The following is an 18825-nucleotide window of genomic DNA, read 5'->3' on the forward strand; positions in this document are numbered from 1 at the left end:
ATCAAATCTTTATATGCATATTGACATACATGTATTTTATTTGCTTCAGTATACATGTATACATTTAATAATTCTACAAATTCAGTCAGGGGGAGCCGACTTTTTCCCTAAGCGGGGGACACGAATTCTCTGAATTAGCTTGTATTTGACATGGGTTGGTAAAAGTTATTTATTTACTTTGTGGACGACAACAATTATTTTAGATTTACATGTATATGTACTAAATAAGATACAAAGTATACAATGTACAAAAAGAAAATCCTCCAAAGGCTATAAATAATTAAACTTAATCATGGTAATTTATACTTATTAAAATTAAAGAAAACTTAATCAAAGTATGAACAAAGAAATTACATGCATAAAGGTATATTTAGTTTGAGAATAAGGAGAACAGTGGGATAGGATTGTGTCTCCACCTACACCCCACCCCAGTTCTCTCTAGATCCGCCTAGGCTCTTTGGGGTCATTTATCCCCGTAAGGACACTTTCTAAAGTAGAACTTTTTAAGTCCAATAAACCCATCAATTGTTTGCAACAAATGAGAATTTCGTAATCGAAACGCCATTTTCAAACAATAAAAGTAGCGTGTATGAGTGTCATAAATCGCGCTCCTTGGCGATATTGAGCCGGTGAAGGAGCAGTCGAGTGCGCCATTAATGGTCTTAGTCAACAAAAAATCGCTCGTAGCCCCGTACTGAAAGCCAAATACAGAAACTTGTAGTCATCCGACTAACCCGAAACCAGGACCGAGGCTGAAAGTTTATAAATCGCATAAGCGTTAGAAATGACTTTTTATTGACTCTGCTTCTCCGAGAGATGAATGACAATGGGTATATAACTGACGGATGACTTAACAGAGGGAAATTAAATCCGAATGGAATAACAGGCCTTTAAAGAAAGTCAATGTTGATTGATCAGAAAGCGCGGGTATTCCAGCGAGTTAACTTCCCGCACTCTATATTGTTTGTGAATTAATTACTGATATGAAAACATTTGCTTTGTGAGTTAAGATATGTGCGTAATGAGATATGTACATGTTAAATTTGAATCGAAAAGGAAACGCTCAGTGCTTGGTCTTTGGAAATGAAGGTAAACGCATATTATTCCTTTCATTCAATTTTGTATCAAATTATAAATTTTGTTTAATCTTTAATTAAAATGCATGTGCAAATTACAATGCACGGACAGGATTTTCTCGTCAATTTTACATGCGATATGAAACTTTTGGGCCAGATATGTATTTGAAGCGGAGGTGGTTAATTATCTCCATTGAATTTGACAAGAAAAAGTTATTAAATGTCCGAGTAAATCAATCAATCATTTATTTGAATCTCATCACCATTTTACAATAGCGTACAGAGACTACAAAAAACATATAAGTGATTTTATATACAACAATAGGTCTAGAAAGGCATGCGTGAGTAAGAAACTTAACAAAAACAAAAAAATTGTAGGTTACTATAAATGTGAAGTATGGGAATTTAGTCTGATTTACAAAAGAAGTTCGCCTATCGAGACCTAATGTAATTTTGCAAATTGATATTTTTTTTTTTACCAGAGCTTAATTAGCCATTTTTGGTCCAGGGTCCTGTACCCTTACAACTGGGAATTTTTAACTGAAAAAAGTAGCAGAACTAGCATGGAGATGTTAGATATAACTCTAGCTGCAGATCTGTAGCTCTCCGAAAAAAATATAATGACAGACCGTCTATCAATATAATTTGGAGAAAAAGCTAATATAATTTTTAAGTTTGAATGTTCAATAAAGAGTTACGTGTACTTTGAAGCTTAAGTTTTATTTCTTATTCGCATCTTAATTATTCATCAAAATCTCAAATTTTAATATTATTTAATTTAAAGCACATTAAATCTGCACGCTTAATTATAAGGTGTTCAATGTATTAACGACCATATTTTGTACCCAATAAAGGTATGGTCATATATTTTACATGTAAATCATGGTAGCATCTTAAAGATGTTATAAGATAAAAATGCTCCACAGAAGGAATTTACAAAATGTTGATTATTGCCCAATTAATGGCACAATGATTTTTACATTAAAGTCTATGGACAGTGCATATTTTTATAAGATATTTCAAAAAGTAATTTGAACTTTAAACAAATCTCTTGGTGAAAATATGTATAAACTTTTTCTTTATTCAATTATGAAAAAATGAATTATTTACCGCAGAAATTTTGAGAAATTTTAAGAATTATCCACTTTCTATCAAGGGCAGATAACTCTTCAAAAACTTTAAATGTGCAAAATGACGGTCTTCTTACGTGTTATCAGACATGTTAATTTGGTTTATTTCACTTTTATCAGTATCAAACAGAATGATATTTTAATCAATGCAATTTTAAATGAAATCATTGATTTTGCAAGACTTTATAATCAGTTTATTATTTTATTATTCTCTGCTCGGCTTTAAGTTGATGATTATCTAGAAACAACACATTGTTGGTGTTTAATGTCAAGAAAAAAAGCTTGTAATTATTCTGGGTCGATTGCGTAATGTTAGATGCCGGCAGGTGGCCTTCTGCTGAAAAGAAGCTTGTCATAAACCGGATATACGACATTTTGTATAGATGTCAAGATAACGCACAAATCTCGCAAGGTTCGAGAGAACACGAGAAACAGCATTTCCTTCGAGTTGTCAATTCTTTTATTTATTTTTTAGCAAGCTTAGTTACAAAATGGAATCACCTAACAATAGCATGTTATTTTTTTACGATATTTCCGTACTAATAGGCGCAGCTGGGGTCCATTTCTGGATTTGAAAATAGAACCGACATTTTCTGACATTCTGCCTCGGATTTGGTCAACACTTCTTCCAGAGTGCCTCTGACGGTAGCTGCATTTTTACACGGGGTCACAAGGAACATTTATAAAACAGCCCCTCCCTCACCAAACCGGCAACAAGCAGAAAAGAACCCCAGGATGGCTGTTACAGTATCCTCCCCCCGGCGACCCTCAAGGTAAGATATCTTAATTTCTGAATTTTTAAGGGGGAAGTGTGTGTGTGTGTGGGGGGGATGAGAGTTGTAAGCTACAAATTCGATTAATGTTACTGATTTTTTTTTTCACTTCAAGTTTATATTTCATTGATTGATATCCTTGGCCATATTAGTCATTTTCATGTTTGAGATGTGTGTTGTGTGTTCACTCAAGATTACCACCTGGAATTAAGGCCAATGAATACTACATAGTACTAACCATCTAAACAGATTTTTGAAAAAAAAATTACAAAATGGGCGTCGATGTCGTTTAAGAACACACACTAACATAGATATGAACTTGTGTAATTGATTTCATTGCCCCCCTCTTTCCTTGTAGGTTGGGGATATTGAATTCGGTCGGTCTGTCCCTCCGTATTTTATTTCTGCCAGTAACACTTTCGCTTTTGTACTGTATTTCGCCAACTTTGAATTTTACAATGAATGTCGACAAGACAATTCTTTATGGTCTAAAAATGACCACTTTTGATTATAAGTCATAAACTCAAAAATTTCCATCTGTGTTTTTATACCTTGGTTTCCGCGCAATATATCGCAATATATCGATGAAGCCTTTCAGATTTGAAAATGTTATGAAATGAAATGTTATACCAAAACTCCCAATAGCCAAAGGATTTTGAGGTCATAGGTCAAGGTCGTAAACTCACTATGACCCCTCAAACTAGATCCGCTCATGCTCTTTTATTTTCCTCCTTATAACTGGGAGACACACATTCTCTGAATACGCGAGATTCGAGATTGTTAGTCTCCTACGATAGAGGCGCAAAAAGCATCCATTTGCGCCAATCGCATCATCTCGATTCTTTCCGTCAGTCGGATTTATTAACGTCACCGGATGTTAAAAAGTTTATACATTTTCTGTTTATTCAAGTATAGGATAGATGGAGTTAGAAGTCCCTTCTATAGTATATTTCAGGTAAAATCATTACATTGAATAAAGTTCATTAACCAAATAATCCACAGATAAAAGTCTCCATGCATTTATTTCAAAGATCGTGAAAAGAGGGGTTTTCATGACGCCTACAAAATACATTCGAGGTTGTTCTTCCGTTAGCCGGAAAGGTCTAAGAAGTTGCGATTGCCATTTTCGCAGAAATTTCTCACCAGAGGGCGTATTACACTTCGCTGGAACGATAACTCTGGGTAGAAATTGTTTTCGCGGAACCCCCACCCCCTACCCCCGTGAAATAGCGCACAAAGGGAGAAAATTTCGAAACTTGCGTAAGCGTGTCAGTTTTAATTAGAACCATTCCCAGGTAAGCTTGGACTTTCAGTAAGGCGTGGCATTCTCAGCACTACGTAATAAGCGTCTGTCAAATGGCGAACAGATTCTCATTGGTTAAGAAATTAATAACACCATGAACTTTTAATAATTGTTATTGACATCAATGGGACAACATACATGTAAGCTCCACCTCTTTGCCGGACGAGACAATGTTATTGATTATTCAATACACTAATTGGCTTTTGTTCGAATTTCTATCCCATGTATATATTTCAACAGTGAACAAAAGCTGTGTAAAGTTCAGAAGCTAATTATGTAACGTCAAGAATGCCACGCCTTACTGAAAATCCAAACTAAGCGTGAAATGGTTCTACTCTATAAATGAACAATTTCCAAAACTTGAATATCATCTTACATATGTATACATGTATATAACATCTATAAAATTTAATGCACTAATTTTACACGTTTTCTAATAAATAAGCGACTTAGTCTTACGAGTATCCGTATCGTGGGGTGAACATATAACCCGTATAACATGTAAACTTAACCTGGAACTATGTAAAGAGAGATGTCAAATAGGGGCCTTTGAATACGTCCGTCAGAGTAAATCGTAAGAAAGGGAAGAAAAAAGATATAATAAAATGTTTATGTTACGTGATGAAAAAATACAGAAGATTTAAATATAAAAAAGAAAGAGAGAAAAAAGAGAGGGAGAAAGAGAGAGAGAGATAGTATTCCTATGCGATTCGTTGGCATAGCCCATATCAGTGCAAGAAATGCATGTGTGGAGTTAATGTCTCTCTGATGTACATATAGGTGTCATTTATTCTCCTAAAAATGGAATAAAATAGTACAAGACTGGAAATGTTTCTCATATTGAATTCTGATATATGAATCAGCGAACTGATTGCTTTAAAAAAAAAAATTGCTGCATTGTTTCATCTTACAATGTACCTAGTGAATCATATACTATTAGACGTTTTCGAATTATTTGTGTTCTGGGCGTGTTTGATCTTCTTGCACCTTGCAACAATGGTCCAGTCCAATTAATCTCTTTGTGTTGACAGCTTCTAATGATTCGGTTAATTTTTCCCGAGTTATCACCTGATTTTATACAATTCTGAGGTGTGATAAAACTGTAAGTAATAATTCCTGCTTTATGGCGCGGTGCTGTACGTCAGGTGCGCGCCGATTAAATCCCGCCATTATCAAACAGAGAAGAAAATGATGTAATTCCTAAATGAAGGCATCCATTTAAAGATTAAAACATTTTTTGGTATGTTTGCTAACGAGAACTTCAAACCCCAACTTCTGTTCAATAATCGAGTGGACACTTAGAAGGAGTTCTGCTTTAATGACCAAACTTGCGTGTGCCGCTAATTACATCTTCAGACTCATTTTCCCCTTCGGTGATTTTTTTCCGAGAATTTCCTTTAATTTCCAGGATTCATCACGTGACAAGGTAAAGTTTTCCAAGATTCCGGGGCCTTATAACTGTAGATAGTGAACTAGAAGTCAAACCGCAATACTGTAGGAGATCTAGAATTGCAGAGAACGGGACATATTTGTTTTTCTCTAAAATTAAGAATCGGTATTAAATCTTGTTGTCATGGTAGCGGAATGTTCCGGTCTCTCGTATCGGAGTTACTTCCCCTGCTCCCGGTCCCTGAATAAGGATTTCGTGAAACCCGGAAATGCATTTCAAGTAGGGTAAGTTTAAAGCACATCAGCAGTCTCTCTCTCTCCCCAAATAGAAGAGAGTAAGTGAATTAAGGTAATACTAAACCTCATGTAGTATTTTTTGTTAAGCAAGAGGAATACTCTATTTCCAAGCTTTCAATTGAAATAAGGGAGGGGTGGCAGTAGGAGGGAAATTTCTTTTCTATCGTTAACTTTGGAATTTTTCGGATGGTACCCACACACAAGCATACAAAATCTACATGAAATATTTTGAGTTCATAATTTTTAGTCGAAAAGTATTGATACAAGTGTATTTTAAGTAAAATCACAAATCATTGCACAAAGAATTTTTAAAAAGATGGTAAAACTGCATTCGACGAAAAACTCCAATCTATATCTCACTTTCTCTGTGTCCTTTTTCGGTCTGTCTATATCCCCCCTCTCTCTCTCTTTATCTCTCTCGTTGTGTGCCTGTGTGCCTGTGTACCTTGTCATACAGAATGATGCTACAAAATGAAGGCAGGGCGAGCGAAAATGACTGCGAACATGAATCTTCGTTTGATTTTGATTTATGTAAAGGATCAGGAGATTTGTTGAATTCTGATGGAGAAACGATCAACAAAAAATGGACTTATTACGTCACTTCTCTACATTGTGTTCTCCTGCTCCATCACAATGACATCTCTAGTGGCGATTTATTGTGATAAGGTCCCACTTTATCATCCGTATCTTTAATTATTTTCTGGAATCAACCCATTCTTTGTTATTTAATGCGAGTCATGGTCAATAGACTTTATTCTGCTACATTAATTTTGCAAATAAATCAACTTTTTTTCTCGGATTACGTCGGGGTATGGAACAATCGACGATTTATTCTTTATGACGATAAACTCTGAACAGATTCCGATAACAAACAATACGTTAATTTCTTCTGAGATTAGATCTGAAGACGAGGTATATTTATGTTTGTTGAGACACTTCTAAAAATGAAGAAAAATACAATGACACGCAACAGTAAAATTAAGCTTTCTTATACCTAATCAGAGTTAAGAATGAACGACATTTATGGTGATTGATAAATATTGAATGATTTAGCGCCAGACTACATGTAGTAAATTTTGCTGCTTTCGAAATATTGCAAAAAAAAAAAATAAATAAATAAATTTTAAAATACAAGTTTAATGTTTACATGTAAAATTATATATACTTTTTCGAGGGTTTTTAATATGGAATCAGTTCGATTTCTTTCGCACAAAGAAATTTATGTGTGTGTTATGTGTTTTTTTAACCTTTGAACACCCTTATGGGGAAAATGAAGTTGATATAATTAGGTTCTTCTTTTTCTCATTCAAAAATGATAGATATAAACAACATTTTGATAAAAAAAAAAAAAAAAGAGAGAAAAAAATTATTTATTCATTATTATTTTTTATTTGATTTTTTTTTTTTTTTTTTTTTTTTTTTTTGCAAAAATGGGGTTCGTGAATGATGAGCTACAGTCAGTTTTTGTTTTTGTGTTTTTAAAGTATAGTCTAAAGCATGCAAACTACAGTAATATTGTCATAACAAACACACAGGCCGATAAATAAAACAAAGTCCAGGAACGACAACTCTTTTTTTTTCTAAGCGATAGTAAAGAAGCAAGAGTTAAGGGACTTGATTTCTCTGTTCTATCTACATGGGCAGACGGAATGTCATTCGATCAGTGCTTTGGTTTGTAACTTCTCTCTCTCTCTCTCTCTCTCTCTCTCGTGCGCGCATCTCTCTCTCCCTCTCATTAAAAACCTGGGGGAAATTTTACGACTTTAACTTGTATTGCATTGTTTAAAGTGAAGTAAAATAAGAATGAAAAATTGGATTCTTCTCCCATCCCATTGACGCGATGCATATTCATAAGTATCTGTTTACAATAGAAACTGATGTTTTATTCATCTTTTATTTAATCATAAAATGCTGACTATCGATTGCTTCTAAAGTTAATGTAAATTATGCATCAAAGAGTTCATTAAATGTCGCTTCTTTGGCGGAAGTGCATAAAATTAATTTAATATTGGACACCTTACGGTTTTTCTCGATTAAATTGAATTTTAAAAACATTCTTATTTTTTATGTTCCTTTTGTACATGCAAATTTATTCCACAACATTAAAAAATCACAATAATTAATTAGGAATCCCTCCCTTTATCAGTCAAGCAAATACATATGTATTGTTTTTTTTGTAAATCCTCCTTCGTAAACAAAAGACATTTATTTTACTTTGTACAGCAGAATTTACATGGAATACAATTTTCTCCATTTTGAAATTAAATCAATTAAATCAACAGAAAATGTATTTTCTCTGTGTTCCTGATGAGTTCTTTGCATGGTTCATCCCATACGCAGTGACAGCGAGCGATACTTAAACTCTTTTTTAGTAAAATTACACTGCAGCTCGTTAAAATTTTGAGTTAAAAACAAAACACAAATGACACACGACTTTTTCAGTTATTTGAAAAGGTGAATTTTTGGTAAGAGAGAGAGAGAGAGAGAGAGAGAGAGAGAGAGAGAGAGAGAGAGAGAGAGAGAGAGAGAGAGAGAGAGAGAGAGAGAGAAGTTTTGTCTTTCACTAATTAACAATTTTCAATTGCCAATGAGTACATGACTAATTAATTAGTCATGTACTCATTGGCAATTGAAAATTGTTAATTAGTGAAAGACAGTTTCATAAGAATTTTTGTATCAGTTTCTCATGCTCTTTGTGAGGGTACGTACATGTATGTATATGATGATCATTAATTTGCATGAAATGCAATTAAAAAAATATTTCCCATTTCGAAATTGACAGAACTTAGCAAAAATCTCCCAAACAAGAAAGTAGTGATGTTTAATAGTAATCTCTCTCTCTCCCTTTCTCTGTGGGTGTTAAATTTTAGATAAAATAATGTCTGTCTGTATAATGTTTTGTAAATTGATCAATAAATAACCAGGAAAAATAGGACTTGAGAATTGCGTAACACGCCAAATTAAAAGGCGGCTTTAATTGATCATTAACATGGTATTTACTGTGGGAACAGAGATATGTTGACAATGCTTTTAAAATCAATCAATGCCTCGTGGTTTTTTTACGGACCACACGGGAATGCTCAGTTCTCTTATAGCATTTAGCGCCTAACTCAGTAGTACCAAGAGTACTGGTAAAGAATCTCGACAAAGTACACATGTAATCCCCCTCCCACCCAACCTGTAAAGAACCTCGACAATTTACCCATGTAATCTCCCTCTCTCAACTAGCCACAAATATCACACAGAAAGACAAAAGTTTTACTTCAAAATGGTTCTAATTAGGGTTTCATTTTTGAAAGGCACTGACTACAGCTGAAAAAAGACTAAAATTTGCTTCTTGAAAATATAATACTAGAATAGAAAAAATTTTAACAGCAAGTTTTGACCGTCGTTCGAAATCACTTTTCACAAATATCATAAAGAAAATACTTTGTCAGACGGAATTCTCCGCAGCAAACCACTTCATGTTAAACTCCGTCAAATATCTCAATTATCTACAAGAACGAACTATTAATATATATATATATATTTTTTACATTTGTCACTTTATGTTGGAACGATTTCTTGTCACAGTTAGAGAAATGATTCCTTTTTCGTTTGTTTAATGCCGTCCATGATTGAAGTTTCGTTTGACCTTTTTATCTGTGATGATCGATTTGTAGTCGTGGACTGCCTGCTACCCCCCTGGGGGGCCCGGGTCTTAGGGGGGATTACCTTAATCCACGATAACAGAATCGATTTAAGTTTCTTCATAAAATTCACAACTCGGGTTTAATTTGATCTGATACTGTAAGTATCACAAAAAATTCGATTTTTTTTCTTCAGAAATTCGGCCACTTTCAATTAGTAAATAAAAGAATAATTCTAAAAAGTCCTTCCTTCATTTCTTTTAGAGAACCCAAGTTTAAAATTCAGAAGAATATATTATATAAATGTGTTGATGTTATCAACTTATCAACTTTTTGTTTATCAAGGTCTTTTTCTCCTCCTACAAACTCTTAAAGAGAAGCATTTTGTTAAGTTATTCAAACTATTCACGTAAAGCTACAGAGAGACTGACAACGAACAAATTTTACAGCTACGGACAGATTGACGGACAAAAAAATTGTTATGTATACCAAACGAAAATATCCTGGACTTCCATCCATGAAAACTAAAACCTTTAATGTTATATTATACACTCTGTCTAAACATGAGACGCTTGCTTTGGTAGAGTATAATCAGGAATCCGTGGAGTGTATTGATTTCTAAGACAAACAGACAATCAAGTACAGTCAGACCTACCCCCTCTAACTGAAAAATCTTACACGTGTTTTCGTGTTTACTTCCGTAAATCGTTTGTTTTAGAGAATTAATCCCTTTAAAGATCCGATTTTCATCTTGTTGACTTTTTGTCGCGGTGCTTGTACAGAAAAACAAGATCATTATAAGAACTAGAGCGGATGTTAGGGGACACGGTCCACACAAAGAGGAATCCGAGTCCACAGGCTTGGAATCAAATCTGCCTGATTTTGGCAGACGTCCCTAGTTCTATGTGTCTTGATGACACACCCAATAAAGGGCACAAATGACGGCCTTGATTACTGTAACAATGAAGAAACAATGTCCTTTTGTGTTACTGAATGCTGTTAATGCACCGTGTTATTGAACCAATGTCAATCTAGGCCTTGAAGTTATAGAAGAAATAGAGAGACTTGGCTTCCGTGACGACACCTTGGAAAGTGAAACGAACCGGAAACACGGAAGATCTCACGAGATGATTGTCTCGCGATATTTTGTGGATGGTTATATTGATGGCTACATCGACAGCTAACAGACGAATTAACTCATCTGCACTCAGTCCTGATCGAAGTTAATTGTGATCTAAGTTAATTGTGATATAAGTTAATTGTATTTTCACGATGTGAAAAGAAAGTAGCTGGCGCTTGTTTATGCTAGAGAAAATTAATACAATTGTTTGGATTGGAAATCTTAAAAAAACGCATTGGAAAGTAAGTTTTGGAATTCTCATTTTAGTCCAATTCAATACATGCTGTATTTTTGCTTGAAAAAGGGTCTTGTAATTTAAAAATACTTAATGACTTAAAAAACCGTATACCTTTTATTTGCCATTGTTACAGTGAATAGAACAAATCGCCACTTGTGCACCTTAATTGGGATGTATTTCATCTGCCTCATAATGCAAATATTAGTACTAATCATTTAAAACGTTTGCTTAATTAGAAAAAATAATTTATTTTAAAAGTGACACTTTTCAAAGGAAAAATTAATCTGCTTGGCATGACTACTCTGTTCCTATCATTTGTTTCATCAGAAATTTACTGTTTCATTTCTCCCGAGCTAAATCTTATTTTTTTGTCCAACGTGGAATTCGAGACTACGAACAAGATCAAAGAATTCAGATACAATTCAAATCGTACCGTTGTGTCTGTTTTCTGTAATCAAACTTTTGAATTGTATCATTTAATCATTTTCGAATACAAGAATATCAGTTGAACAATTTTACTTTTAAAACAAAAGGCGACGTTTAAAAATAAATTTCTTGCGTTTTGTTAAAAGCGTTTATGTATTAAAATCTTTGAGATAATTAGAGAATGTTTAGTCTTGTATTGGATCCAAACAAAACGTAAGTCTTGCAGTTTTTTTTTTTTTTTTTTTTGTCAGTTGAAACGATGTCATTTTCTCTGCCCTGTAAAACCATTTGAACTACATAATACATTCACGGTAGTAAATTTAATCCTAAAGTATTGGTATGCCAATGTATTTTGCCTTTTTTTCATATTTAAAAAAATGGTAGAAAAGACAAGCGATCATGTAAATTTTTCAAAATCAGTTTATTTACTTTTGACAAAAAAATATATGTATGTTTTAACGAGTATGCCTCGAGATATCTTAAACTTGAAGTAAACTTAAAAATATCATTGCACTTGCGGATTTAAAGGGAGGCAAGGGTGTGTGTGTAAAATATACCTAGGATTTAGTCAATCATTTTTTTGGGGGGAGGGGGTAGCTGTGGGTCCCTACCCCGATCCCAGACTGCCCCCACCCCTTTCAAATTCCTGGATCCAACGCTGATTTTTACACAGGTCTTTTAATGACAATACGTGACCCCTTACGTCAAATGAGTAAAAGCCGCCCTATATAGTCACTGCCGATATCCTTATATATTTTTTCGTGTCCTGAAAAAAGAAAAAGCGAGAGAGAAAAAAACAAAATCGCAAATGATCTAAATATTTTTACTTCGGTCCTATCCTGTAAAATTGCAAGGGTTTCTGAACCTTTACTTTTTTAACAACTCATCAATATTTCAAATATATGAGATGCCACTTGATTGTGAAGAAGTAGTCCGTACAAACCAGAAAGCCTTAGACGGTTGTTAAGAGTTGAATGAATTTTCACACGAACCATCTGAACCGTATCTTAAAATTATAACCGGCGCAGTGTTAACAATATCTCATTGCTGATTAGGAATTATAATCAACATTTAATTGTCTCTCTGTCTTCCCATTATTAAAGATTCACGTAACCGAAACGCTCTGAAATTAAATAATAAGAAAAAGAACATAAATATTTTAACGAAATGAAGGGAAAAATATTTTAGCGATTTGACATTTCTGTAATAGAGGAAAAAGCCACAGGCACCTGACGTTACTTATTTTTCTTTTAATAAAAAAATATACACATACCTAATACTATTATTAGGTATGTCTATATTTTTTTTTTATTAAAAGAAAAATAAGTAACGTCAGGTGCCTGTGGAAAAAGCGTGTGTGTTTTTATATGCAAGCTTAAGTGTGTAGAGACGCAACTTTTTTAGATAACTGAAATTTAGGTTTTACTATTTTTTGATCGCATTTTTTTAAAAGTGTGGCAAACTACTTTGCTGCATAGATCTCGACCCAGAGAGAGAGAGAGAGAGAGAGAGAGAGAGAGAGAGAGAGAGAGAGAGAGAGAGAGAGAGAGAGAGAGAGAGATTAAATGCCTTATTCGTTAGATATAAATATCATAACTTACATCCTTTAAAGTGACCTAGTAAAAATGTTTTAGGTAAACTATTTAAAATAATAAATGAAAATATAAGGAATTGAAACTAGAAATCAACATCATTACGGCGATGTAGAAGGTAATAAGTTGACTATAGAAAAGTCCTTAGTATTAAAATTCTGTTATATCTGACAATATGACAATCAATTCCATATGTCAGATTTTCTCTTATCAGTGGAAAATCAATTAAATTAAATACAAAATTAATTATTTGCTTACTTATGTTATGTAAATATCAAGTCAAAACCACTTCTGAATAACCCAAAAAGCTGTGTTTCAAATATATATATTACTTATTTTAAGTAAATTATTTTGTCACTGTTTCTATAACTATAAAATTGAATTACTTAAAATTACTAATAAATATTATAGATTACTTATCATGATTGCTATGGTGACAAACTTTTTTACTTAAAAATTACTTAAAATAAGTAATTCGTTTACTTGATTTTAGTAAAAGTAAGTAATATTTTTTTTGAGTGAGAGAGAGAGAGAGAGAGGAACACACAGAGGGAGAGAGAGCATTGAAAATTATGTCAGTGGAATCAAAACATATATCCTAAAAAGTTGTTTCAAAATGAAAAGCATTGTAACAAATTGCATATATATTCGTTGATTTTCACATTCCATAACATCGTGTCTTTGTAATCACACGAGCCCTTACTGGATGTACTTTATGCTATGGAGTACAGAGAATTTCGATATCGTCTCCATATAATGCTCAATATTTCATAAAGTCAAACAAAAAGGTCGAAACTGCCGCTCTCTTATCATATTCTTGATCCCGGTATTTAAATGGTTTTGTTGGGTATAAACTATCATTTATTAATTTGTTGAAGCAGACGAGGTTTTTTATGAGGTATCCATTTAGAACGCAGATAGATAATTTTTCTGTCTATAATGAATGAAAGCCTTTATTGATTAGGACGCTAACTGAGTATATATTTTGTTTAAAACAAAACATTTTATTTTGAAATACCTTAGTTAATGAAGCATCGACAATTTCTCGGCATCTTTCTTTTTGGTTCATTGTGATCTTCCTTTTTACCCTGAACACAGATGCGTATCGTGTTTCTTTGTTTTCGTCGAAACAATAATTATCAGAGGTAAAATACACATTACCGGAAATCGTAATTAATTCTTTATAATCACCGTCCCTGTGAATCGTTTCTGTTTCCGTGATGCCATGTTTCACTTTAATCATAGATCTGATATGTTCAATATGACAAACAAAAGGATTTGACCTGAGGCCGCGCGTGTATCCGTCATATCAAAGATTGCCGACCTCTACCTAATAAAGTGATTAAAGTTAACTTAGATTTTTAGAAATTAAAGTCAAAAGAGATCAATAACAAACTCAGGAAACACGAAGTTATTGATCAATATGGGGGATCCGTTTTATCAGACCAGTACACTTTCATTAAAGGGACGCTATTTTTCATTGTTTGTAAAAATGGCCACCATGTCTCTTTATAATTTCAGCTTCACGCCGCTCGTTCAGAGGTCACGACCCCAGACGTCACTTCCGCCACATCACCAGTCCTTCGCAGCGTCCCCTAGGATCCGGTCTGCTGTTGTAACGATGCCGAGATCTCACGTGAGTATCGCGAGATTCTATGATTGGTCAGAAGATTTGGGAGAATGTGTGTCCGTATCCAAGTTTTATAGAGACCTGGCCGTGGCGTCACAAAAACACGATAAAGTCAAATCCAGAAACAAATGCTGCTCTAAAGGCGCTCATATGAACCCAGGGCGTATGTTTCTCCGCGATAAGGCGGGGCTAACGAAGGGAGAAAGGGAGATAATTGAGGGGATTTATAGAAACCGGGGCGACCTTCCAAAGGAATCGGAAAATTTTAAATCTTACAATTTTAAGGATGAATGGGACTTTGTCAGAAGTCATAAAGACGCTTGGATGATTGGAAAACAGCTACAAAGACAAGATCTGAAATGTGATCCGAGTTTACATCTTAAACTTCCGGAATATTTATTCAGTCGAATGAGTGAAAATAAATCAAACTCATCCGGAGAGTTGTGTAAGATTTGTGATGCCAATCTTTCAAATGACGCAGATTTTGATGAAAATAGAACCTGTTTTCATTGGAAGTCGAACTATCCGACAGCGCCACCTACAACACCGGATACAGACCGACGGGAATTTGATTTTCCGGAACAAACGCAAATAAAAAAGAAATCCATCCAAAGATTCAGATACGAACAAGAGAAGCAATCTGAAGATCAGAGGTCTCGTGTTGTTAAAAGTCTGGACGAATCATTGCTCAATGCTAGATCACGTGACAAATCAGACAAAAAGAAATTATTCGTCAACGTGTTCCTTCCCAGAATTCCGTCGGATGCTACTACGCATGACTACCCATGGATTGTGGATAGCAGGACAAGTAGTTTCTTGACAGATTATAGTCGCAATGGCACGACTCCAAGAGTTTGTAAGACTAAGAACGATTCGATATCTTATGTGAATTCATTCTCTGTTGCTCGCAACCAAAACCAGACTTCCAAATCGCAACATTTGACCTCAAATAGCACTGGGTATGAATGAGTCTGTCACTTTATGTTAATTTATTATGTCATTTATTTTATTATTTGAATTATTCGAATGCTTTTTAACTTGCCAATCTGTTGAAATTTCATTGATGTATATTGATTATTTTAAAGCTCTAATAGCGGAAAGCTATGTGGATATTTTTCAGTAAACGCAATGCATCCGCTGTAATTTCATTAAATTTTAAAACTGAAAATCATTCCTACTACGAGGGTTGATCCAAACGTAATGTCACAACTTGGATAAAATTGCTACAAATCGACGTAAAACAACGATATTACACATGATGAAAGCTTAATTTATTTCAAATCAGACCTGAGAAATTCAAAGGAATATGATTTATACTTTCCAAAATATTGGATTTTAAACAATGTGCGTATATGGTAGTCGCCGCACCTAACTATAACGTCAAATGACGGATATGCGCCTTCATGTTTTTAAGCGTTTCCTCTTCGTTTCATTAAAAAATATTTGTGAATCGCAGACACTTTCACCAATTTCACTTTCTTTAAGAATTCTTGGTACCATTATACACTCATTCTTTTCATAATTTAGCCCTCTGTCAAAATTATTTGAGCAGTAGCATAAGACAAACTTTAAAATTCACATGTCACCTTATCCGTCTGTCTTTTTTGACTACGTCAGACACCATTGAACGTTTCCGTCCGATCTCCTATCTTTCGGTCTCCTTGTCCTCTACTGATCAGTCAGTGACCAATCACCCGCCCAAAATTGCTGAAACTATCTATAAAGAAGTCTCTTTTAGTTACATTCTTTATTCTGTGAGTCTGATTAATTAACGTAATTGTCTCTAGTGATGATTCCCATATTTTGAAGCAAAAATGAATTACAATTCGTCGAGCTGTTTTTTTTTTCTTCTCATTACGAAATTCCTTTGTTCAATGCAACAGAGTAAAACGACAATGTTTATGATCAGTTGATGACAAATACCAATGCCGTCATTAAATTTCCAATTAAAGACTAGAAAATGGTGTAAATTGTATCTTTTAAAAAATGGGAGATTAGGTGGTTTTTTAGAATCTTTTTAGTGTTTGTCTTTTTCTTTCTAAGAAAAAAGTACACTTTAAAACGTGACGTTTTAAAAATAGATTAGGATATTTAAGACCTGTACATTAAGTCACCTGTAACCGTACATTAAGTTGACAAAACTCTCAGTTCTTCACTTAATCGACAGCGTTTTGTCAACTTAATGTACAATTAAAGGTAACTTAATGTACAGGTTTTAAATGTTGAAAACAATACATAATTAAATAGGCAATTAATTTTAATTTAATGCACAATCATGCATAAATATCAAACAATTGTATATGAAACGTTCAACAGTATATCATCTTTGGAAATGACAAATCCAATGCAAAAAAGACACACGTGTAAATCCTGTTTCTTAATAACTCTAGAACATCCACATCCAGAAGTTTCTTTATTAAAAAACAAACGTCTCATTCTCTTCACAAAATTTGTAAATGAACACTGGACGTGATAGATCCATTCCATGAATGTTTAAAATATATTCAACAGCAATTTCAATTTTAAAAGAAAAAGGATTATTTCCAGATGAAATGATAACCTCACTAGATGCACTGCAGGTGGAATCATTTTTGGGACAGAGATCACAAATTTTATCTTTTCATACACTTGCCATCATCTGAATCCCTCATATTTCCATGAATTATTCCATTTACTCTCTGCTGCTATTTATTGTTGGTTCAATTGTAGGATCAAACTGTAATAGATTTGTGGCCCGTTTTTTTCTGTTATAAACTGTTTCCTCAAATTTCATACAAGGTGAAGAATGTTTCGTATCACAGTGTCCCTTAAATCCTGATTGTTGAAAACGATAAATCTTTAGCTTTTGTCAAAACTTGAACACCAACTTCAGAATCTGCAAACCTACAAGCTCCTGCTTGTGTCTACCTACTGTAGAGTATTTACCACCCTTTGGCCCGTATTTTAGAGAATTATGTATTACTTTCTCCATCCGATGAGGACATCTTCACTCATGAAGCTTTACATGGGAAGTGGTCAGAAATCAAGTGAGCTAACATTTGAATCTAAATTTACCTGGCACTGTCCATTAAGTTAGACAATACAGCTATTGTTTTCATCCCTCACTCTCTGGACAATCAAGTGTGTTACGTAATCATAGGAAATACATCACCATCACCTGGGACAGTTTATTTAAGTTAACAATAGAGAAAATGTTTTAAGTAGGATAAAGTCCTCAAACTGTCCATTCTGTGAGAGAAAAAACTATTCTCGGCCCTTCGGGCCTCGAACAGTTCTTTCTCTCACAGAATGGACAGTTTTCGGACTTTCTCCTTTACTTAAAAACCAATTTCATTAATTAAAACCTATTAGTAGATATAAAAGAAATTGTATACCTAAGAATTATTCGTATTTTCCAGTGTTGTACTATCAAAGAGAAACAACTCTGGCTTTATCAATTCTCTGAAGGAGTCCATTAGTAACTACCTTCATACGAATTTCAAAGAGAAAAAAAAATCTGTACACAAATATGTACACAATGTTTATGTAGTTTGTAAATATTACTGTGGTGCATCCTACCTTTAAAACACGCAATCTAGTGCTCCTTTTAAACATCTTAACTGATGTACATCTTAAGTGATGTTTTCCTTGGGCCGACGTCATGTTATGTAGGTCTACTAATAATATATAATAAATAACTTAAAGAAAAAAAACATTTCAAGAATGCTATAAACTGTTTAGACCTGTATACATGCAGGTCAAATGATTTTAAATTTTCTACAATTAATTTACTGATATAAGAAAGAAGTACACCGTATTTTTTGTTTATTTACATTTAAGCAAATGATATGGAATTCAAGAAATATTAAGGCTCTAAACCTTCAGTTTAAAAATGTTCTAGAGCAGCGTTTCATAGGAAATAAAAGTATGAAGGATATGGAGATAATGTACAGTATTCAATATCAAAGTCCCTAAAACAATACAAAATTGGAGCAGAGCAAACACGGACCTATAAAACATCAGAGGTGAGATCAGGTGCCATGGAGGAGTAAGCATCCCCCGCCGACCGGCCACAACCGCCATCCTCCTTGTCTTGATCTGGAAATAACGGGAAAATCCGTCGTCAAATCAGTGTACAAATAATGTACTAACAATTAGTTTGAAAAACGTCAGTAAGCATTTGACTCAATGATAAATTGTATTTGCTGACAAGGTCATTGTATCGACCATAGAAATAAGGATA

General features: G+C 33.9%; 1 protein-coding gene across 3 annotated transcripts; it reads left to right on the top strand.

Annotated features, from left to right (window-relative positions):
• Positions 1–836: 836 nt before the first annotated feature.
• LOC134280939 (uncharacterized) lies at positions 837–15724 on the top strand. 3 transcript variants are annotated; one of them, XM_062763388.1, is made up of 3 exons: positions 837–1089; positions 2753–2979; positions 14495–15724. In XM_062763388.1, the coding sequence occupies exons 2-3, from the start codon at positions 2942–2944 to the stop codon at positions 15570–15572; spliced, it is 1116 nt and encodes a 371-aa protein (XP_062619372.1). In that variant the 5' UTR covers positions 837–1089; positions 2753–2941; the 3' UTR covers positions 15573–15724. The 3 variants fall into 3 exon arrangements, 2 of the variants coding, with proteins under 2 accessions (XP_062619372.1, XP_062619373.1); XM_062763389.1 differs by lacking the exons at positions 837–1089; positions 2753–2979 and adding an exon at positions 5824–5956; XR_009994993.1 differs by lacking the exons at positions 837–1089; positions 2753–2979 and adding an exon at positions 10866–10959 and having other exon boundaries at positions 14495–14570.
• The last annotated feature ends 3101 nt before the right edge of the window (positions 15725–18825 follow it).

The sequence above is a fragment of the Saccostrea cucullata genome, unplaced genomic scaffold, assembly GCF_032062105.1.
Source record: "Saccostrea cucullata isolate Sc308-1 unplaced genomic scaffold, CSIRO_AGI_Scuc_v1 ctg318, whole genome shotgun sequence".
Taxonomy (NCBI): Eukaryota; Metazoa; Mollusca; class Bivalvia; order Ostreida; family Ostreidae; genus Saccostrea; species Saccostrea cuccullata.

What these genes read in the sequence shown, in the direction of transcription:
- LOC134280939 (XM_062763389.1), top strand. Translation starts at nt 5,856, where the DNA reads ATGGTAGCGGAATGTTCCGGTCTCTCGTATCGGAGTTACTTCCCCTGC. An exon ending in GGAAATGCATTTCAAGTAGG is followed by an intron (nt 5,957 to 14,494) that starts GTAAGTTTAAAG and finishes TTATAATTTCAG; the next exon opens with CTTCACGCCGCTCGTTCAGA.